Source organism: Schistocerca piceifrons, chromosome 7, assembly GCF_021461385.2.
Source record: "Schistocerca piceifrons isolate TAMUIC-IGC-003096 chromosome 7, iqSchPice1.1, whole genome shotgun sequence".
Lineage (NCBI taxonomy): Eukaryota > Metazoa > Arthropoda > Insecta > Orthoptera > Acrididae > Schistocerca > Schistocerca piceifrons.
The window spans coordinates 539,524,772-539,549,327 of NC_060144.1; the positions used below are offsets into that span (position 1 = coordinate 539,524,772).

Genomic DNA, 24,556 nt, shown 5'->3' on the forward strand with positions numbered 1-24,556 from the left:
AACTGAGACGGACTAAATGCTCCCTCCAATACCAAAATGTCTGCCTCCGTCGCCCAGAGTCCGTGGAGCGAACAACAGCATTTACTGACACGACCATTGATCTGGTGTAACACTTGATGTGTTTTATCGGATCAGGCAACACTCTTTCATTTATCCACGGAACAATCGCCATGATTCCGTGCCCACGATGTCGTTGCATCAACGCAGGGATATTCTGCTGCGGAAGCTCAAGTTCAACGTTTGTTTCCTGCACCTGCATTGTGCTCTGTCGCCAGACCTACTACAGATCGCAGCCTATCGTGATGTACAAAGCGAACAATCCTCCGAAGTCTACACTGTGTGATGTGGCGTGTACATTTGTTACCCTGTCGCCTACTGGTGGTTCAACAACTTTTTCTACGTACTTAGGACAGTAGCACGCAGACTGTCGATTACATGTTTTGTTTCCGAGATGCTTGTTCTCAAGAGCCAGGCCATAGGCCTTTGCTGAATGTCGCTTGTCGCTTGTGATGTAGAATTTCCCTATTTTTAACCTGTGTCGTCGCTAGAACAGTTCCTCATTTATCTCTGCTCTGCTTATATACTCTAAGTACCACGCCAGGTGTCCTCGACACCACCCTGGAACATTCAGACACGCGGTTGACCGTGATCGTAATATCTTGGTTCAGTAGTGAACATCGTTGATTAACTCAAAAAATGTTCAAATGTGGGTGAAATCTTATGGGACTTAACTGCTAAGGTCATCAGTCCCTAATCTTACACTCAACATAACCTAAATTTTCCTAAGGACAAACACATACACCCATGCCCGAGAGGTGACTCGAACCTCCGATGGGACCAGCCGCACAGTCCATGAGTGCAGCGCCACAGACCGCTCGGCTAATCCCGCGCCGCCGTTGATTAACTGTAAGGCGGGAAATATTCTTACAGTCTCATCGCATTGAGGGTCCCCCTGGATAGGTCAGGCGTACACTACAGGCAGGAATCGGCTACAAGTGTAGCTGAGTACATCTGGAGTGCACGTATAGGTTTTTAGGTTAGAGAATTCCCTCCCTAGACCCGAAAAGACGCCTCTTCAGACATGACAAGGTAGCAGTAGGCAAAACGCAACAGGGAATGACAATATTAATGTGGTGGTAGTAAACTGTAAGAGCGTCTGTAGAAAGGTCCCAGAACTGTTGTCATTAATAAACAGACACAATGCCAACATAGTCCTAAGGACGGAAAGCTGGCTGAAACCTGATGTAAAAAGTAATGAAAATCTAAACTCAGATAGGAATGTGTACCGTAGAGATAGGCTGGACAGTGAAGAGGAAGGCGTGTTTATAGCGATAAAAAGTGCAATAGTATCGAAGGAAATAGACGGAGATATGAAATGTGAAATTATTTGGGTGAAAGTCATGGTTAAATCAGGTTCGAACATAGTACACTGGATGTGTCTATAGGTCCTTGGCTAGGCAGCTGTTGTGGCAGAAAACCTGAAGGAAAATTTGCAAAATATTTCGTGTAGATTTCCCGACCATGTTATAGTTTTGGGTGGAGATTTTAATTTGCCAGATGTAGACTGGGAGACTCAAACGTTTGTAACGGGGTATTGGGACAAAGAATCCAGTGAAATTTTTTAAATGCATTATCTGAATACTACCTTGAGCAGTTAAACAGAGATCCGACTCGTGCCGATAACATGATATACATGGTGACAAATAGACCCGAACTATCTGAAACAGTTAACGCAGAACAGGGAATCAGCGATCATAATGCGGTTACAGCATCAGTGATTTCAGCAGTAAATTGTTGTTGTTGTGGTCTACAGTCCTGAGACTGGTTTGATGCAGCTCTACAGGCTATCCTGTGCAAGCTTCTCCATCTCCTAGTACCTACTGCAACCTACATCCTTCTGAATCTGCTTAGTGTATTCATCTCTTGGTCTCCCTCTATGATTTTTACCCTCCACGCTGCCTTCCAATACTAAATTGATGATCCCTTGACGCCTCAGAACATGTCTTACCAACCGATTCCTCCCTCTACTCAAGTTTAGCAACAAACTTCTCTTCTCCCCAATCCTATTCATTACCTCCTCATTAGTTATGTGATCTACCCATCAAATCTTCAGCAATCTTCTGTAGCAACATATTACGAAAATTTCTATTCTCTTCTTGTCTAAACTATTTATCGTCCATGTTTCACTTCCATATATGGCTACACTCGATACAAGTACTTTCCGAAACGACTTCCTGACACTTAAATCAATACACGATGTTAACAAATTTCTCTTCTTCAGAAACGCTTTCCTTGCCATTGCCAGTCTACATTTTATATCCTCTCTACTTCGACCATCATTAGTTATTTTGCTCCTCAAATATCGAAACTCATTTACTACTTTAAGTGTCTCATTTCCTAATCTAATTCCCTCAGAACCTCCCGAGATAACTCGACTACATTCCATTACCCTCGTTTTGCTTTTGTTGATGTTCATCTTATATCCTCTTCTCAAGATACTGTCCATTTTGTGTAACTGCTCTTCCAAGTCCTATGCTCTCGCTGACAGAATTACAATGTCATCGGCGAACCTGAAAGTTTTTATTTCTTCTCCATGGATTTTAGTACCTACTCCGAATTCATCTTTTGTTTCATTCACTACTTGCTCAATATATAGGTTGAATAACATCGGGGAGAGGCTACAAACCTGTCTCACTCTCTTCCCAACCACAGCTTCCTTTTCATGACCCTCGACTCCTATAACTGCCATCTGGTTTCTGTACAATTTGTAAATAGCCTTCCGCTTCCTGTATGTTACCCCTGCCACCTTTAGAATTTGAAAGAGAGAATTCCAGTCAACATTGTCAAAGCTTTTTCTGTACAAATCCTAGAAATTTAGGTTTGCCTCTCCTTAATCTAGCTTCTAAGATAAGTCGTAGGGTCAATATTGCCTCACGTGTTTCGATATTTCTACGGAATCCAAACTGATCTTTCCCGAGGTCGCCTTCTACTAGTTTTTCCATTCGTCTGCAAAGAATTCGCGTTAGTATTTTGCAGCTGTGGCTTATTAAACTGATAGTTCGGTAATTTTCACATCTATCAACACCTGCTTTCTTTGGGATTGGATTTATTACATCCTACTTGAAGTGTGAGGGTATTTCAAGTGTCTCATAAATCTTGCTCACCACATGGTACAGTTTTGTCAGGACTGCCTCTCCCAAGGCTGTCAGTAGTTGTAATGGAATGTTGCCTACTCCAGGGGCCTTGTTTCTTCTCAGGTCTTTCAGTGCTCTGTCAAACTCTTCACGTACTATCGTATCTCCCATTTCATCTCCATTTACATCCTCTTCCATTTCCATAATATTGTCCGCAAGTAAATCGCCTTTGTATAGACCCTCTATATACTCCTTCCACTTTTCTGCTTTCCCTCCTTTGCTTAGAACTGGGTTTCCAATTGAGCGCTTAATATCCATACAAGTGGTTCTCTATTCTCCAAAGGTCTCTTTAATTTTCCTATTGGCAGTATCTATCTTACAACTATTGAGATAAGCCTCTACATCCTTACATTTGTCCCCTAGCCATCCGTGCTTAGCCAGTTTGCGGTTCCTGTCGTTCCCATTTTTGAGACGTTTATATTACGTTTTGGCTGCTTCGTTTACTGCATTTTTATACTTTCTCCTTTCTTCAAATAAATTCAATATTTCTTCTGTTACCCAATGATTTGTATTAATCCTCGTCTTTTACCTACTTGATCCCCTGCTGCCATCAATAATTCATCCTTCAAAGCAACGATTCATCTTCTACTCTATTTCTTTCACCCATTCCTGTCAATTGTTCCCTTATGCTCTCCCTGTAACTCTGTACAACCTCTGGTTTAGTCAGTTTATCCAGGTCCTATCTCCTTAAATACCCACTTTTTGCAGTTTCTTCAGTTTTTATCTACAGTTCATAACCAATAGATTGTGGTCAGAGTCCACATCTAGCCCTGGATATGACTTACAGTTTAAAACCTGGTTCCTAAATCTCTGTCTTACCAATATATAATTAATCTGAAACCTGTCAGGATCTCCAGGCTTGTTCCATGTATATTTATAATCCTCTATTCGCCTGACCAAAAGTCTTGTTCCTCCTGCCACCGAACATCACTACTTCCCACTATATCTAACTTTAACCTATCCATTTCCCTTTTTAAATATTCTAACCTACATTCCCGATTAAGGGATTTGACATTCCACGCTGCGATCCGTAAAACGCCAGTTTCCTTTCTCCTTATAATGACGTCCTCGTGAGTAGTCTCCGCCCGGAGATCCGAAATGGGGACTATTTTACCTCCGGAATATTTTATCCAAAGGACGCCTTCATCATTTAACCATACAGTAAAGCCGCATGCCCTTGGGAAAAATTACGGCTGTAGTGCCCTCTTGCTTTCAGCCTATCGCAGTACCAGCACAGCAAGACATTTTTGGTTAGTGCTACAAGGCCAGATCAGTCTATCATCCAGACTGTAGCCATTGAAACTACTGAAAAGGCTGCTGCCCCTCTTTAGGAACCACGTGTTTGTGTGGTTTCTCAACAGATCCCTCTGTTGTGGTTGCACCTAGGGTGCGGCTATCTGTGTCGCTGAGGCACGAATGCCTCCAAACCAACGGCAAGGTCCATAGTTCATGGGAGGGGGAGGGGGTGGTTATAAATACAAAATCAAACAAAGGGTAACGCAGGAGTAGGTTTAATAATGAATACAAAAAATAGGAGTGCGGGTAAACTACTACAAACAACATAGTGAACGCATTATTGTGGCCAAGATAGACATGAAGCCCACGCCTACTACCATGGTACAAGTTTATATGCCAACTAGCTCTGCAGATGACGAAGAAATTGAAGAAATGTATGATTAAAGAAAAGAAATTATTCAGATAGTGAAGGGAGACGAAAATTTGGTAGTCATGGGTGATTGGAATTCGGTAGTAGGAAAAGAGAGAGAAGGAAACGTAGTAGGTGAATATGGATTGGATGTAAGAAATGAAAGAGGAAGCCGCCTGGTAGAATTTTGACAGAGCACAACTTAATCACAGCTACTACTTGGTTCAAGAATCATAAAAGAAGGCTGTATACATGGAAGAAGGCTGAGATACCGTCAGGTTTCAGATAGAGTATATAATGGCAAGACAGAGATTTAGGAATCAGATTTTGACTTGTACGACATTTCGGACCACAATGTATTGGTTATGAACTTTAAAACTGAAGAAACTGCAAAAATGTGGGAATTTAAGGAAATCGGACCTGGATAAACTGAAAGAACCAGAGGTTGTACAGAGTTTCAGGGAGAGCATAAGGGAACAATTGACAGGAATGGAGGAAAGAAATGCTGTAGAAGAAGAATGGGTAGCTTTGAGGGATGAAGTAGTGAAGGCAGCAGAGGATCAAGTAGGTAAAAAATCGGGGGCTAGTAGAACTCCTTGGGTAGCAGAAGAAGTATTGAATTAAATTGATGAAAGGAGAAAGTATAAAAATGCAGTAAATGAAGCAGGCGAAAAGGAATACAAACGTCTCAAAAATGTGATCGACAGGAAGTGCAAAATGGCTAAGGAGGGGTGGCTAGAGGACAAATGTAAGGATGTAGAGGTTTATCTCACTAGGGGTAAGATAGATACTGCCTATAGAAAAATTAAAGAGACCTTTGGAGAAAAGATAACCACTTGTATGAATATCAAGAGCTAAGACGGAAACTCAGTTCTAAGCAAAGAAGGGAAAGCAGAAAGATGGAAGGAGTATATAGAGGGTCTATACAAGGGCGACTTACTTGAGGACAATGTTATGGAAATGGAATAGGATGTAAATGAAGGATGAAATGGGAGATACGATACTACGTGAAGAGTTTGACAGAGCAGTGAAAGACCTGAGTCGAAACAAGGCCGCTGGAGTAGACAACATTCCATTAGAACTACTGACAGCCTTGGGAGAGCCAATCCAGACAAAACTCTACCATGTGATGAGCAAGATCTACGAGACAGGCGAAGTATCCTCAGACTTCAAGAACAATACAATAACACCAATTCCAAAGAAAGCAGGTGTTGACAGATGTAAAAATTACCGAACTATCAGTTTAATAAGCCACAGCTGCAAAATACTAACGCGAATTCTTTGCAGGCGAATGCAAAACTAGTAGAAGCCGACCTCGGGGAAGATCAGTTTGCATTCCGTAGAAATACTGGAACACGTGAGGCAATATTGACCCAACGAATTATCTTAGAAGCTAGATTAAGAAAAGGCAAACCTACGTTTCTAGTGTTTGTAGACTTAGAGAAAGCTTTTGTCAATGTTGACTGGAATACTCTCTTTCTAATTCTGAAGGTGGCGGGGGTAAAATGCAGGTAGCGAAAGGCTATCCACAATTTGTACGGAAACCAGACGGCAGTTATAAGAGTCGAGGGTCATGAAAAGGAAGCAGTGGTTGGCAAGGGAGTGAAACGGATTTGTAGCCCCTCCCCGATGTTATTCAACCTAGATATTGAGCAAGTAGTGAAGGAAACAAAAGATGAATTCGGAGTAGGTATTAAAATCCATGGAGAAGAAATTAAAACTTTCAGGTTCGCCGATGACATTGTAATTCTGTCAGAGACAGTATAGGACTTGGAAGAGCAGTTACACGAAATGGACAGTGTCTTGAGAAGTGGATATAAGATGAACATCAACAAAAGCAAAACGAGGGTAATGGAATGTAGTCGAGTTATCTCGGGTGGTTCTGAGGGAATTAGATTAGGAAATGAGACACTTAAAGTAGTAAAGGAGTTTTGCCATATGGGGAGCAAAATAACTGATGATGGTCGAAGTAGAGAGGATATAAAATGTGGACTGGCAATGGCAAGGAAAGCGTTTCTGAAGAAGAGAAATTTGTTAACATCGAGTATAGATTTAAGTGTCAGGAAGTCATTTCTGAAAGCATTTGTATCGAGTGTAGCCACGTATGGAAGTGAAACATGGACGATAAATAGTTTGGACAAGAAGAGAATAGAAGCTTTCGAAATATGGTGCTACAGAGGAATGCTGATGATTAAATGGGTGAATCACATAGCTAATGAGGAGGTATTGAATAGGATTGGGGAGAAGAGAAGTTTGTTGCTAAACTTGAGTAGAGGGAGGAATCGGTTGGTAAGACAAGTTTGTAGCACAACTTGACTGGATGCAGGGATCGGATTGTACGATATGTTCTGAGGCATCAAGCGATCACCAATTTAGTATTGGAGGGCAGCGTGGAGAGTAAAAATCGTAGAGGGAGACCATGAGATGAATACACTAAGCGGATTCAAAAGAATATAGGTTGCAGTAGGTACTAGGAGATGGAGAAGTTTGCACAGGATATAGGAACTTTGAGACCTCCATCAAACCAGTCTCAGGACTGAAGACCACTACAACAACAACATCCCTGTATTGGCCTGACAAAAAGTCTAGTTCCTCCTGCCACCAAACTTCACAAATTCGCACTATATCTAACGTGAAACTATCCATTTCTCTTTTTAAATTTTCTAAGCTACCTGCCCGATTAAGGGATCAGACATTCCACGTTCCGATCCACAGAGCGAAGTTTTCTTTCTCCTGGTAACGACATCCTCTTGAATAGTCCCCGCCCGGAGATCCGAATGGGGGACTATTTTACCTCCGGAATATTTTACCCAAGAGGACGCCATCAGCAATTAACCATACAGTAAAGCTGCATACCCTCGGGAAAAGTTAGGGCTGTGGTTTCCCCTTGCTTTCAGCCGTTCGCAGTACCAATACAGCAAGGCCGTTACTACACGTTAGACTCTGTTGTGGTTGCACCTACAGTACGGCCATCAGCATCGCTGAGGCACGCAAACCTCTCCACCAACAGCAAGGTCCATGGTTCATAGGGGGGGGGGGGGGGCAGTAGTAAATAGAAATATTAAAAAATGTAGCAAGATTTTTTTTTTCTTTTGTTTAACAAAAGTGACAAATAGCAGATTTCAGAGTACTTGATGGATCAACACAAAAGTTTTATCTCAACGACAGATAGTGTTGAGGATCAGTGGGCAAAGTTGGAAACCATCGTACAAAATGCATTAGATGAGTATGTGCCAAGCAAGGTCAGAAGAGAAGGAAAAGAGCAACTGTGGTACAACAACCGAGAAAGACAACTGCTACGGATGCAAAGGGAACTTCACAGCAAACATAAACATAGTCAAAGCCTTGCAAACAAACAAAAATTACACGAAGCGAAATGTAGTGATAGGAGAGCTACGCTAGATGCGTTCAACGAATTCGAAAGTAAAGTTCTATGTACTGGCTTGGCAGAAAATCCTAAGATTTCGGTCTTATGTCAAAGTGGTAGGTGGATCAAAACAAAATGTCCAGACACTCTGTGACCAAAATGGTACCGAAACAGATGATGTCAGACTAAAGTCCGAAATACTAAATGTCTTTTTCCAAAGCTGCTTCACAGAGGAAGACTGCACTGTAGTTCCTTCTCTAGATTGTCTCACAGATAACAAAATGGTAGATATAGTAATAGATGACAGAGGGATAGAAAAACATTTAAAATATCTCAAAAGAGTAAAGGCCGCTGGACCTGATGGGATACCAGTTCGATTTTACACAGAGTACGCGAAGGAACTTGCCCCCCTTCTTGCAGGGGTGTACCGTAGGTCTCTAGAAGAGCGTGGCGTTCCAAAAGATAGGAAAAGGGCACAGGGCATATCCGTTTTCAAGAAGGGATGTCGAACAAATGTGCAAAACTATAGACCTATATCTCTAACGTCGATCAGTTGTAGAATTTTGGAACACGTATTATGTTAGAGTATAATGACTTTTCTTGAGACTAGAAATCTACTCTGTAGGAATCGGCATGGGTTTCGAAAACTACGATCGTGTGAAACCCAGCTCGCGCTATTCATCCACGAGATTCAGAGGGTCGCAGACACGGGTTCCCAGGTAGATGCCGTGTTTCTTGACATCCGCAAGGCGTTTCATACAGTTCCTCACAGTCAGTTAATGAACAAAGTAAGAGCATGTGGACTATCAGACCAATCGTGCGATTGGATTGCAGTTCCTAGATATCAGAACGCAGCATACCATTCTCAATGGGGAGAACTCTTCCGAAGTAAGAGTGATTGCAGGTTTGCCGCAGGGGAGTGTCGTACGACCGTTGCTATTCACAATATATATAAATGACCTTGTGGATAACATCAGATGTTCAATGAGGCTTTTTACGGATAATGCTGTAGTACATCGAGAGGTTGTACCAATGGGAAATTGTACTAAAATGCGTGAGGATCTGCAACGAATTGACGCATGGTGCAGGGAATAGCATTTGAATCTCAATGTAGACAAGTGTAATGTGCTGTGAATACACAGAAAGAAATATCATTTTCATTTACCTACAACATAGCAGATTAGCAACTGGAAGCAGTTAATTCCATAAATTATCTGGGAGTAGGCTTTAGGAGTTATTTTAAATGGAATGACAATATCAAGTTAATCGTCGGTAAAGCAGACTGAGATTCATTGGTAGAATCCTAAGGAAATCCGGTCCGAAAATAAAGGAAGTACGTTGAAGTACACTTGTTCACCCATTGCTTGAATACTGCCCTCCGGTGTGGGATCCGTACCAGATAGGGTTGACAGAAGAGATAGAGAAGATCCAACGGAGAGCAGCGCGCTTCGTTTCAGGATGATTTAGTGATCGCGTGTGTTACGGAGATGATAGATAAACTCCAGTGGGAGACTCTGCAAGAGAGACGCTCAGTAGCTCGGTACGGGCTTTTGTTGAAGTTTCGAGAACATACCTTCACCGAGGAGTCAAGCAGTATATTGCTCCCTCCTACGTATATCTCGCGAAGAGACCATGAGGATAAAATCGGAGAGATTAGAGCCCACACAGGGCATACCGACTTCCCACGAACAATACGAGACTCGAATAGAAGGGAGAACCGATAGAGGAACTCAAGCTACCCTCCATCGCACACCGTCTGGTAGCTTGCGGAGTATGGATGTAGATTTAGAAAGAGGAGGAAAGCGATGTCGAAATATTATAGTTTCACAGATTTCTAATGAGGCGCGAAAGCAAGTCGATATAAACGTGTCATATTTTAGCAAGTGCTGAAATGATGCAGAAGCGCACTTTACGGTAAGGGAGTCTTCCAAAACAGTGTTATTGTCACTATACCGAAGATGACAAGAACAGATAAATGTGAGATTTGTTGCAGCAGTTACCCCGTTCCTGACTCATGATACTGTTTAGCTTTCTCGCTTGGTTCAGTTATAACGCACTGACCGCACGATTGAATGAACCACACTCCAATCCAGTCTTCCGTGTTCACAAACCTACGGCAGTTGCTAACACAAACCCTGAAGTGGCACATTGTAGGTTGCGCAGAAAAATGCGACAGGGAGGACTGTACAGCAACCAATAACAAACGGAGCCTTTGAGCCAGTCAGTACGTCTTACTCATACACAGTTAGCATAACTGAAAAAGAATCATATGGAAATTTTGGCGACCGTGTTGTTTGCCCGCAAGGCTCGCAGTGTCCGGTAATTCCGAATTTGGAAGTCAACATTCTGTACAGAAAATACTTCGTTTCATCACAATAATCCAGGATGAGTCATTACCGTCAGACAAACATTCAGAGCTGATAAATCGTAAACGATAACCTGAATCAGAAACGTCGTTCGCGAAATACCACACGTTTAAGTAGCGGGACGGGAGAGTTGCCGCTAGAAAGGAGGTTGAACGTGAGTAAACTGAAATTTTCCAATATTTGATATCCCTACGCGCTTCGTCCATGCCTGCAGGTGTCAGCTATGATACAGCGTATTACTTTTAAAAAATAAACAAACGGTGGACTGTACTGTCCATCACTTTCCACTATAATGGAAGCTTCACGTATCGGGCATCTACTGTGCTTGATATCAGTCCCTGTCGTGGAGATACTGGCCATTATGTGCTCGACTAGATCCGGTAGGCATTCACGGCGTGATTTCTAAAGGTCCTATATACAGCTGCACTCGGGAAAGGATTACCGAGCCATCGGATTTCCACTGACAGCGGCAAATAGTAAAATGACCCGCCTCTCTTCGGAAAGGGGTACGATCACATCAGAGCTATTCAGCTGCTCAAAGGATAGCTACCAAAGGCTTCAATGGAAGCTAACATGCCAGCGGTTCAGGTCGTGATTGAAGGGAAACGGTGGAACATTTCCTATAGCGGCATCCGGAGAGTCAGACAGTGCGAACGGATAGAGGGGAACAAATATAACCTTACGGTACAGTGCTTTGTCCAAAAAATGTTATGCAGGTACTGTACACTCCCTAATATTACCATCTCCCAATAAGCACTGTCTGGATTTCAAAGCGTCTCATAGAACCTGGCGAGGCGATAGGTGTGGTGGTACTCTTAGTACAACGTAGAAAATAAATATGGCAAATAATGTGCTGAAGAAATGTTTACAAGTCATGGAGTAAACATGAACATGAGGTGTAAGTAGTGTAGTTACAGGAATGGAAGAAGGGTGGGCCTTAAAAGGCTCAGGAGATGGAAACGTGAAATATGTTTGTCTTGTCAGAAAGATAAATTACGAGGAACAGCATGATCATAATTGCAACACTACATCATTATTTCCTTTATTTGGATGAACTCTTAAACACAATGTTTATCTTACACAGTGTGTTCAGTGCGACTTATATCGGTGTTTTCAAGTTATCGTAAAGAAGGGCGAACATTAAAGAAGTTAACAACTAATCATATACCCATTATTACATCATGGATAGAATTTCAAGGATTATTATTACTTTTTCTACTTTGCCTATTGACGACAAATGTCTTCTTTCTTTTCGCCTTTCTATCTTTCCAGTACTTTTTCATTCTTTCCCCATTTCGTTCCCTTCCTTCTTGTGTCAGTACTGCACCTGTCTCTTTATTTGCTTTCGCCGCGAAGCCCATGAAACCTTCCACTTTTGCTCTGAATTTTATCTTTTCCCTATTTCTTCCTCCATTATTTCCATTCCCCTCAAGTGTACATTAACATCTTTCATATCCGCCACTGAAGCTTTTTATATCTCTCAAAAAAGTTAAAATTTCTTTTTGTTATTCCTTCTTTATCCGGCCCTTTCAGGTGTCCGTACGATACTGCTCCTCACCTCCACATTACGTTTGATATTCGTTTTATTTTTTAATGACTCTGAATTTAATATCCATTTCCCCATGTCCTATCGTCCCGAGGTTTTCTTGGTTATTTTTATTTCCTTCTTTTCCATTCCTCCGAATTGTTTGTATTTTTTAACAAAATGTATTCTTAAGTATAAAGGCATTCAATTCTAATGACAGTGTTGTAGTGTCGGAGTTTTCCATTCATGGATAAATATTTCCTGTTACACAGCTTTTGCCATATGTCATATACTCCAGGTTTTACATTGGCCCGCTTTTGAAGCTGTATCTTTAGATGAGCTACCTGCATTACTGCTTCTGCTTTAGATTCAGGGTAAGATGAGAAGATCGTCTGTAGAACTCAAAAACATCAATTCTCTCATTATCCCCTTTTTTTCTCAGTTGTGATATTTAATTTCCTCCTTCTTGTTTATTTTCCCACATTTATAGATTAACTATTCTAGTACATAATTGAACGCCAGTCAGGACAACCCATTTCCTGGTGTTACTCCAACTTTTATCTCAAAAGCGGTGGACGTTTCACCTAAAATTTTAATTTTGCGATTTGTGCCTGTTAGTATGTCTTTCGTGCTTGCTGCTGATTTGTTGATAGCTCCAAACGGATTAAAATGTTAAATAATGTTTTCTTGTCAATCGAATCTCATATATATCTGAATTCCACAATTGCTTAGCTTTAAAGGCCACGAAGGATCTTCGCAACAGATTTATTATAAGAATGTACGTACAATCCTTAGGTGATTATAAAAATGTGCACTTGAAGACCAAATTAATTTTGAAACCGTATTCAAATGTAGTTTTTTATTCACCTGATATTTGCATTCTCCAGCAGAGACGGACTAGCAGCGAACATGTTGCCACTTTTCAGCCTCTGAATGAAGAAAAATGCATAAAAATAAAACGTTATGGATAAAAAGGACGATGAAATTTTTTATGACATATTGAAGATATGTCTTGTGAACTTTAAGGATTATGGTCCTGTGGGCTGTTGGTAACATTGGCTTGATTAAGAGGTTAGACGAAGGTGGGATTGGAAATGAGATGGTAACACAAAATAAATAGGATGTGTACTGAAAATGGTGAGGACGCAATTTGTGAGTAAAAGGAGGCAGCAACTTTTGGAGCTGGTAGCGACAGCAGTCGAGCTGCGGCGACGCTGCTCGCCGTTGGTGCCGAGTCGGCAGCGCAGTGCAGTGAGGAATCGTCGTTTTTTGTGTTTTGATGCAGGGAGGGCGAGTCGCTGAGCCGGCTGCGGCTGCCGTTCGCCGACAAGAGCCACTCGGGAGAGTACACGTGCTCGCTGGGACACGGCTCCGACGCCAGCGTCCACGTCCACGTCCTCAACGGTGAGTGGAGCGCCGCCGCCGCCGCCGCCGCTGCCGCCCCACTGCTCAGCACTCAGCCCTGCCGCCGTGTCACCGCTCTGCTGCTCCCACCCACCCACATCCCCACTCCATCGCCACAGCAGTCCGCCTTCGCGGCCCTCAGGAAGCGTCGCGGGCACGGAATAGGGAGATCATGACTTCGATTCCCACCTTGGACATAAGTAACCATACTCTGTATGAATTTACAGTAAGGGTAGTTCAGGAAGGGGACATCTGCTGTACAAAGATGAAAGGCCAAATTACATAAATTCAAATTTGTGGGTAATTGATACGTACGAACGTAACTCCGCTCTTATATCGCCAGTCTTTCAATTGGTTGGAAGACCTTGATATCGATCTCTGAGGAGTATTAAATAAGTAATGCAACACATATCATCATCTGAATGTGGGTTGGTTATATTCAGGATTCCAGTACATGGTATTACTCCCCACTCTATATTTATCCGTTTAGTACGACGCTCTTCGGCCACTTCACTGGGAAAGCCTGTATGCCCGCATGGTACCACTCAAAAGGCCGAGGCCAGAGCCAACGCCTTGCTGCATCAATAAACTCCACATCATCCAAGTACTGCTCCCAGAGGAGTGCATCCGTCCTTGGGCTAGACAAACGAACTTCAGAAAGTTTGAAATCTGGGCTGTAGGTTTGCGAATTACGTTCGGGTCGATAGGTTTGTTTCAGACCATGCGTCGTCATGTACAAGAAACTCGTTTGCATTTTTGTGTCGAAGAATACCGTGAAGTCCAGCAGTGCAGGAGTCAAAGCTATGTACGGCCGGTAGACACTCCGAAGATCGGACAAATTTGCGGGACCTTGTTGGGAAGATGGAAGATGCCTCGTCCAACGACTCACCGCGCTTTTGATCACTTTCAGGTCTCCGTAGACATTCTCCAAGTCCCTACTAATATCCGTGATGATCCGGTTTTCTGTCAAAAAAGCGCAATAAGAGCTCCCTGCTTCCGATGCAGCGGAGTTACAGACTCCAAATAGAAGGCTTGTACAGTGACGCCACCTATCGGACTATTATGAAACTATAGAGGACGAAACGGGAATATTCCACAGGAAAGTGCACATGAATGCCCTTCGTGTTTGACGGTAACCTTTCCATATCTGTATAATTAAAAACTCCTACGCTATGTATAGCTTGTTTTACAAATGCCAGTCGTGGTGTCTCTCGAGATGTCTTTCCTTGCAATGTTTCTTCTAGACCATTTACAAGAAACGAGTTGTTATCATACAGTATGACCAGTTGCAAAAACTTCCTTTTTAACAGCCACGGTAGTGTGGCTATTTGTAAGAGCCTAACAATTCACGTGAGAGTTGCATGTGGACAACGTCTGAACCCCGTCGACAGAACTGTAACTGTTCACCTTGCGCCTTCTTAAGTCGATGTCGCTCTCGCAGAAAACAGATGGTAATAGTTCAGTTTATAACTTGATACTATGAAGAACATATACATCGACTTTTTCAGCAAAGAGAACATAGGTTTTCTTAAGGAATCCCATTAGTTTCTTCTGCATTGCTATTCTTGACACATTGATGCTCATAATACACCACACAGTTTAATAATGCTATATCATAAATACATATGATTAGCAGTGCACGCACTTCTACTCAGACGACAAACTTTCGATACCAGAGACTTCTAACTACACGTGGAGACACTGTCTCCTTGTGAATAGTCACGCTTCAGCTTGCTATCGCAACGCATTAGGGTACCCAGCAGTTGTACGTAAGACATACGGCACCGTATTACGCCTCATCCCAGGCCAATTAGTCATATAAGTCACACAACAACACATATCTCACTGGCCCAACTACTCCTGTGTATGATCATTTTTCACTAATCCTTTGCAGGACCTCCCGGTTGGTCATTTATCTGATCACTTAATCTTTAAGAGAGATCTCCAGCAGCATTAGTCAAGTGATTTAAGAGCTACCATTGCATCTGTCGCCATTGACCATGTTTCAAGCCCATAAATATCTCCACTCCCAGTATAGATCATTACAGTATTTTACTCGTTACGGTATATATGCTATTAGAACAACTCATTAACTCTTATATTCATGGACAGTAATTTTGCTTCTCTTATTCCTTTGTTGTATGTGCTGTTTCCTTCTTGCGTCTTCTGTTATCTTAGTTGCTAAATATTGGTAGGACAGTATCACTTTTATTTTGTTACAACTATTGTTAATATGGTCTTCTTCTTATTCTTTGGAGCTGACAAGTATTTCTACATTTTTTTAGTTAATTTCCGGCTTTTACTCATCCTTTAATGCTGTATCCCTAAATTTTATTAGTATTTGTGAATTCCTTTCATTTAGAGATTTGAAAGTTATGTCATACACAGTCCTAACAATATTCTCTAAATAAATGAGAACACATATCATTCGACGAAACTTCAGCCACAGACGGTGAGGCATTTATTTTTGTACAGTCAAGTCGCTTTTGTACTTGATTTCAGGATATTCGTTTTGTTGTGCTATTCTCACACAGGCTATAGACGAATCAGTTAGTTCCCAAAAACAAACAAATACATTTATCACAGAACTAAGAATGAGAATGGATGAATAAACATTGCATTGTTATTGCACGCAGGCAATAAAGGGCACAAACTCATTGTTGTGTCATTTACTGAACTCCAGTAGGGCGGCCGTAGTGGCCGTGCGGTTCTAGGCGCTACAGTCTGGAGCCGAGCGACCGCTACGGTCGCAGGTTCGAATCCTACCTCGGGCCTGGATGTGTGTGATGTCCTTAGGTTAGTTAGGTTTAATTAGTTCTAAGTTCTAGGCGACTGATAACCTCAGCAGTTAAGTCGCACAGTGCTCAGAGCCATTTTTTGAGCTCCAGTAGGCTGTGTAAACGAAACAACCTGTGACAGACTGGCAGCAGTGTGCGTGGCTATATATGATTAAACTCTTCCCTCCATACTTATGCAGAACAGAAATTTAACAAAGAAGGATAATACAGCACAAGAAATGTGTACTGTACGCACATATACAGGGACGCAATCACCAACGTCTTTAGAAGACACAGATTAGATTTTTGTACTCTTCCCACATGCATACTATTAGTCCTACAGAAAAAATGAACAGGACTTTTTGTAGGATATTTAACTGCAATCAGATTTCGTACTTGGATAGGTGGAGGCCACGGATTCCGAGTTATTCAAGAGCCACGCGGTTGGAGGTCATTATTGTACGTTTTCTTGAATTATTAAAAAACGCAGCCTCTAGATAAAAAGTATCCCAGTGCAGAGTTTAACTACATAAATTTCCCACAAGAATGTTCTGCTCATTTTTTCTGTAGGACAACCGTTTGCAAATGGTGAGCGAGAGAATACAAAAATCTTGGGCTTTGTATTTTTAGGCGACGCGGGTTTGATAAAACTCTCACCCCATATATATTTTTTACTCAGACAGTTCAGAATTATAAAGTTTAATGAAAGTTAACCATCAAATTTTATAATAAATTCTGTGGATATTAATTTGATAGTATTACATAAACAAAGATGTCACATGTTTATCTGCTCATCATGATGACGATAGTCGATATTGTCTCGAGCAAAGATGAATGCTGTCAACTGTCACACTGTATCATTGGCTACTGCGTTTGAGGAGGAATATCTGTAGAGTGGGAGTACCATACTGCGAATGTGACCAACATCCTACGGAAGTAGCTAGATGAAGCTGCTTCTACACTGATGTTTACTTATTGCGCTATGATATAAACTTTCGTCTCCCACTATTTGCCCTGTTTTCACGTATTCGTTCATTAGTAACAAACGTTATTATGAACTGTTGCTGCAACGGATGCAAATCGAAATTCGTTAAAGGAGAAAAAGTTACTTTTCATCGGTAACTATCACAAATGTTTACTTGCTAATCAATAATCAGACGCAGAGTAAAGAAAGGATAATATCGCAGGTCCAACTTATGTGACTATATGGTCCAGTCTTTAAAATTTCCTCTTAAGTTCCTTAGTGTGCCAATGTGTTAACGGTCAGTCTGTTGAATATATACAAATTATGATAAATTTAACTTGCAGATAAAACAGTCAGCAAAATATTATGCTTATTTTAGAGTGGTCACAATAAGATACTGTAGCAACAGTGGCTATGACGCAGAGAATGAGTATATATGATTATTATTTTACTTTCGCTAATAGCAAAGTGATATTAAACTTCTAAGAGCAAACAGGGAATAAGAGCAGAAGAATTTTCTGCAAGTCATAACTCCAAATTCGATTATATATTTGAACTAAAGAGCATTTACAACATGCCGGCCGCGGTGGTCTAGCGGTTCTAGGCGCTCAATCCGGAACCGCGCGACTGCTACGGTCGCAGGTTCGAATCCTGCCTCGGGCTTGGATGTGTGTGATGTCCTTAGGTTAGTTAGGTTTAAGTAGTTCTAGGTTCTAGGGGACTGATGACCGCAGATGTTAAGACCCATAGTGCTCAGAGCCATTTACAACATACGCAAGCACTTCCTTTAGCCGTTTACTGACACGCAGAGTTTAATGGTTAGACCATTATCTTACTGTAACCTCACGCCGTCAGCACACAGACTTTGCTTTCTAACGCTCGTTCTACGTGGTGCTGAATTCCCAGGAACGATGCGATCTGTGCGTAAGTTACGTATACCTCAACATGGTATATTCGATTGCAGCGCTCTCCAGTGGCGGTTATAGGCTGCATCTGGATCACAAATCACACTATTTACGAATCTGACAGGAATAAAGTAGCTACGATAGCTTTATTAAAACCCACATTTCTTCGTTTCTCTACGTCCTAGACATGTTGTCCTCCCTGTAGTACACAGAAACAAAAACTTAAATATCCATAAAAATGTTAAAACACTAGAATAGCGGAGTTTCCGACACTCTCAATGGGCGGAAAAGGGTCATTTCGACCCCACAAAAAATATTTTCTTCTTTGACTTAAACAAGTACAATTTTTAGTATTTGTTAATCCACACTTTATTTCTAGTAATCACAATAATTATTTGCAAATATAATTAATTATTACTAATTTATTTAAACTACAATTCATAATACAAATACATTGTTGTTACTGCTAACAAGTTTCTTAGCTATAGATTTTAATTTATTAACTATTCATACAACCTTCTAGACGCATTTAGTACCTTTGGTCCATTTTACTCTCACATGTATTTTACAAACAGCTCTGTATTACTTTTCACTCAAGTCATTTGAAGCTGCTAAACGCACTTAGCACAGGTGAGTTGTGTTTTACGTGCACATTTTCCGCACTTTACACACTTTTCGCTGCCTTTGCAGAGGCTGATTTGGCACTTCCTCCTCTTTCTGGGTGATTTCAGTCTCGTATCCTCTTCCTTTGCCCGATGTTCTTGCTCTGTCATTCCCTTTACTTCATTTGGCAGTTGAAGTACAAACTTCATCCTTTCCATTTTCTTGTTCGTTACTGTGTTGCAGATGACCCATGCATTTATTCTCGCCATGTCCAGTATGTTGTAGAAGACAAGATTGGGCCATCTCCAACATGTAACCTTCGTAGTATATTTATGGGTCATTTGATCAATCACGTCCACTCCGTACTTTGTTGCATTTAGAACGTTACAGTTTAAGGTTTTTTTTTTCCTTCCTTGTTTATTGCTATTTCAGCATGCAGGGTACTCAGAAGCATGATATTTTTATTCTTCTTTCCTTGGTATACAGTCAAGGTGCAGTTTGTGTTGTTACTACTGTGTAGTATTGTGGTGGAATGTATTACAGCATTTGGCTTCCTTACTTCATCGGGGATTTCACGCCGGATCTTGTTAATTGTACCAACAAATTAAGTTTCCCTTTCTTTTAGTTTTTGAGCAAGTTTAAGAGACTTAAAGAAGTTGTCTGTGCTCACATATCTTCCTTGATTTACAGATGGCTCCATGAGACGCAGAACGACGTACTCTTCTGCTGATGGTTTCTCTCTATGCGTGTCCTGTTTCCCGAGTTTCATTCGCTGTGAGATGGGAAGTATCCGGACACCTGACTGCAATGGACTTACAAGTTCGTGGCGCGCTCCATCGGTAATGCTGGAAATCAATATGTGTTGACCCGCCCTTACCCTTGATGACAGCTTCCATTCTCGCAGACATACGTTCAGTCAGGCGTTGGAAGGTTTCTGGGGGAATGGCAGCCCATTCTTCAAGGATTGCTGCATTGAGGAGAGGCATCGATGTCGGTCGGTGAGGCGTGACACGAAGTCGGCGTTCCAAAACATCCCAAAGGTGGTCTATAGGATCCAGATCAGGGCCCTGAGCAGGCCAGTCCACACAGGGATGGGCTCGATCGTGTTGAAACATGCAAACGCCATCCCCGAATTGCTCTTCAAAAATGGGAAGCAAGGAGGTGCTTAATACATCAACGTAGGCTTGTGTTGTGATAGATCCACACAAAACAACAAGGGGAGCAAGCCGCCTCCATGAAAAGCACGACCACATCATAACACTACCGCCTCCAAATTTTACTGTTGGCCTACACAGGCTGACAAATGACGTTCACCGGGCATTCCCCTTGCCCACACCCTGCCATCGGATGGCCACATTGTGTACTGTGATTCGTCACTCCACACAACGTTATTGCACTGTTCAATCATCCAATGTTTACGCTCCTTACACCAAGAGAGGCAGCGTTTGACATTTACTGGCGTGATGTGTGGCTTATGCGCAGCCGCTGGAGCATGAAATCCAAGTGTCCTCACCTCCCGCCTAGATTTTATAGCACTTGCAGTGGATTCTGATGCAGTTTGGAATTCCTGTGTGATGGTCTGGTTAGATGTCTGCATATTACACATTACGACCCTCTTCAACTGTTGGCAGTCGCAGTCAACAAATGAGGTCGGCCTCTTCGGTTATGTGCTGTACGTGTCCCTTCACGTTTCCATTTCACTATCACAACGGAAACAGTGGATCTAGGGTTGTTTAGGAGAGTGGAAATCTCGCGTACAGACGTATGAAACAAGTTACACCCAATCACCCGACCACGTTTGAAGTCCGTGAGTTCCGCGGAGCGCCCCATTCTTCTCACGATGTCTAATTACTACTGAGGTCGCTGATATAGAGTATCTGGCGGTAGGTGGCAGCATAATACACCTAATATGAGGAAAGTATGTTTTTCGAGGTGTCCGGATACTATTGATCCTAGAGTGAATATACTTTGTCGTTACTTCAACTGCCAACCAGAATTTGAGACCTTATTTGTCTGGTTTGTAGGACGTGAAATGAGTAAAACCGGCATCTTGCTTTGCTTGTTAAAAAATGCTTGTCAATGGTTATATTTTCTCCACGGCGGTAAGCGCGACTACTGTTTAAATACGCTTTCCCCAAATTTCGGATACATGTGAGAATTTGTTGTCTGCCAGGCGTTCGTCCTGGGTTGATTTTTCATTGGAAAGGAGGAATATGAGAAGCTCCTCAAATCTGTTATTTGGTATGCCAAAAAATAAAAACAGGCCCACAAAAGTGAGACCAGAGATCATCCACAGACATAACTTTTGTGCACAATACACCCCGAACATGATGGCTATCAGTTTCTCCAGTTCCTCAATTTACACAGTCCAGTAGCCCAGTCATTGTATTTTAATACTTTTCGAGTATTTGATTCTGCGTATTTCTTCATGAGACGTAGCATTGCTTCATCAAAAATAAGACTGAAGGTATTGATGGCAGGGCTGTCTTGTCGTTGGCAAGCATAAGCAACAAGACGTCCGCACTCCTTCAGAACATTCACAGCTGACCGCCTTCCAGAAGATGAATAATTTACATCTCCCACACGGTTCTGTTCCTTGCAACTACCATTGTAGACGCTTCCAACTGTACGTACTGTGGTGAAAGAGGTGAAGATTGACGTGTATCAGCGTCTGAATCCTCTTCCACTAATCGCCCCTAGCTCACAATATCTTCATCTTCACTTATGTCAGATATATAATCATCATCTTCATGAGTGAAGTCAATTTCCTATTCAACTTCGGAATTCTGTAAGAGATTTAACACGTCTTCATCAGAAAGTCCACTCTGGAGATACATGTTCGAAAACACGTTTCACGGACAAAGATTGCCTGAGTGTCACAACATGAGTTGTGGCATACTGTAATGTACACGTGTTAAGTTGCAACAAACAGGAGCAAATGCTGTGCGTTGTTGCTCACTGTTGACACTGTATTATTGGATAATTTACTTATCTTTAGAAGAGAAATTACAGTGGGGCCAAATTTGACCCCATCCACCCATCTAGGTATACTGGATGAAATGGCAAAGAAAATTAAAATATTTAGTAAATCCTGAAACATCTTCAGAAACAGGAGAAGAAATTAAATAAAGTCATACAATTCCATTAAAGACGTAATTAAATTGGATATGACAACGAACGGAAAACGTACGACAGGGGTGATTTTGACCCCTCCCGCCATTCTAGTGTTAAGGGAAAAAGAAAAGTACCATGTCCACTTAGTAAGGACATCGGCTGTTAAGCGTTCCATTAGAAACAGTGCGATACATACTTACAACATTTCTGCACATAAGATAAAAATTGTATCTTCGTTCTTACTTTTTAGTGATCATAAAGTTATTCTGACTTGATCACTTTTCCTGTTCAGTAGCACGATCTTTACAGTGTGTGCAATAAACAACTTGAAAGAAGAAGGTGCCAGATATCTTACCGCAAGTGGTGCAAGCTGTCTTGTACATAAAGTCAATCGAACGAATTCATTCCTTAGAAAGATCGCGTTTGTATTTACACACCATCGGATAGTACAGAAATATTTGGAAAATAATAGGAAACTATCAGAACCTATTGGGACATGTGAAGATAAAAAAAATTTTGGATCCTGTAAGATGAGAGGCAGCAACGCACTACTCATCAATTTAGTATCCTGAGTCTCTACGCATTACGTTAGGCAGACAGAACGGTGAGTGTGGCCACACTTTGATCCTTACCTTCTCCTGAAAGTTGTAATCATAAAAAAATGACATTTAATTATAACAAATTGTATATAGAACAATGTGTTGTTGATCATCAGTGTGCTGTATCCTCGAAATGGTCTACTTTCATAAGCCGCAAGTTAAATAATTCGTTAGCCACCAACATGAAATTTGCCCTCATCTTATCACAACAAATCGACAACCAACAACGTGTTTTCTAGAGGTCATAAATTCCCTGGCACTTGTATTTTAACTGAAAGGTGATATGGGGTTTCGCGACTCTGTACTGGAGAGAGATGGCGTCATGTGACTCATGTGACATAGGTGGCGTTCTTTTATCTCACTGGTCTACGTTCAGACGCGCGTTCGGAAATCTGGTATGCTAGGTACTGCTCTGCTAGGCCTGAGCAACTCACAAACATGCTTTTTCCATGCTGTGACGTCAGTAACTCGGTATACTAAACGTTCACGTTCGTGTTACGACGGCGTAAGTTCCCAGGGACGGACAGTCAGTGAATCTCAGATTTTAGAGCGCTCCGTCTATAGGCCACAAGTGGCCCATCGGGACGATCCGGCCGCCTTGTCATCCTTAGCTGAGGATGCGGATAGGAGGGGCGTGAGGTCAGCACACCGCTCTCCCGGGTCGTTATGATGGTTTTCTGTGACCGGAGCCGGTAATTTCCGGTCGAGCAGCTCCTCAATTGGCATCACGAGGGTGAGTGCACCCCGAAAAATGGGAACAGCGCATGGCGGCCCTGATGGTGACCCATCCAAGTGCCAGCCACGCCCAACAGCGCTTAACTTCGGTGATCTGCCGGGAACCGGTGCATCCACTGCGGCAAGGCCGTTGGCAAAACCACATAATGGAAACAGTAAACGACAAACCAAGCTCTCTGTTAGTGTTATTACCGAGGACATCGGTAAGGAGGCTGTATGACACGGTAGTGCGGGTAGGGGGAGGGGGGAAGAGAGTAGGGGGAGATTTGCGCGGTTCGTCAGATCAGAACGTTCGTTCCTTAGTGCCCCTTGCTGCCACGGGCCGCGCCTGAAGTTTTGGTGCCACTGTATTCGCCCAGCTCCGTCCGACCTGCCTCGTGTACAGAGTCAGCATGTGCGGTGTTGCAGGCGAGACGCAGGCGGCGGTGCACCACGAGACGTGGAGCGCTGCGAGGCGCCCCCATCAGCCGGGGGCGGCGTCGCTGCTGCTATCCGGTGCTGTCGCGGCGGCCGCCGCCCGCCCCCGCATCAGCTGATGACGCTGGGAGGCAGCACTGGCGGCCGCATTATCCGCCCCGCTCAACAGCCGCCCCACAACCGCAGCGGACGCGTCCGCCGCACCCCACAGGGGGTTCGCTGGGTCGACTCACGACTTCAGTCTCCAGACGCCACAGAAACGCTTCCTAACGGCGCTGGTGGCGGTTGTTACATTTAGCCATATTTTACGATTGTACAGTTGTCTGGATGGACATTTCTTCCTACAGGAGCCTTTCGCAAACGTAGGACCGTAACTTTTTGTAGCGTGCTGTAGTTTGCAAAACCAAGTGACATAGGTTGTAGAGAAGGTAAAGAGAACGATAAAGGAAGTTTCTTTGCTGGTGCAAATTGACGAGCAGACCTTCCAGAACGTAAAATATTTAGGGTCGACTGAAGAATTATAAAAGAGATGCAGTGCAACAGCTACCCCATGCCTTCTGAACATCCGTTTCTTTCTGCTTAATTCTAGAATGCTTTCCACTTGTTGGAGGTTTTGGTCAATTGAGATGAAAGGCAACACACGAGTCTCAACCTCTTAGTTTCGTGGGACACGTGTTCTGTCATTGATCAAATATGAAGAAATGTAAGACACTCCTATACAATTTCTTTGCTCACTAAATGCCACGTTTGAACAATGACTTACTTTAAGATAGGATTTCCCATGTATTAATTTAGAAGAATGCAGTTTGTATTCTTTTGTTGAAGATTTCCTTTGCTTATCATATTCATAATACTGGGAGAAACGCATCATCCGTTCTTTCCTCTAGACATCACCGCGAGTATATCCTACGACTACGCATTTTCTAAGAAAATTCGTCCAT

The 24,556-nt window shown here is 42.4% G+C and overlaps 1 protein-coding gene across 1 annotated transcript in view; it reads left to right on the forward strand.

The window, feature by feature from the left end:
- Positions 1 to 23,734, forward strand: part of LOC124709072 (zwei Ig domain protein zig-8-like) — a 199,395-nt gene extending 175,661 nt beyond the window's left edge. The window contains exons 5-6 of the mRNA XM_047240720.1: positions 13,383 to 13,501; positions 23,607 to 23,734. Of these exons, the coding sequence (XP_047096676.1) occupies positions 13,383 to 13,501; positions 23,607 to 23,734 (247 nt within the window). The remainder of the gene's footprint in view (positions 1 to 13,382; positions 13,502 to 23,606) is intronic.
- The last annotated feature ends 822 nt before the right edge of the window (positions 23,735 to 24,556 follow it).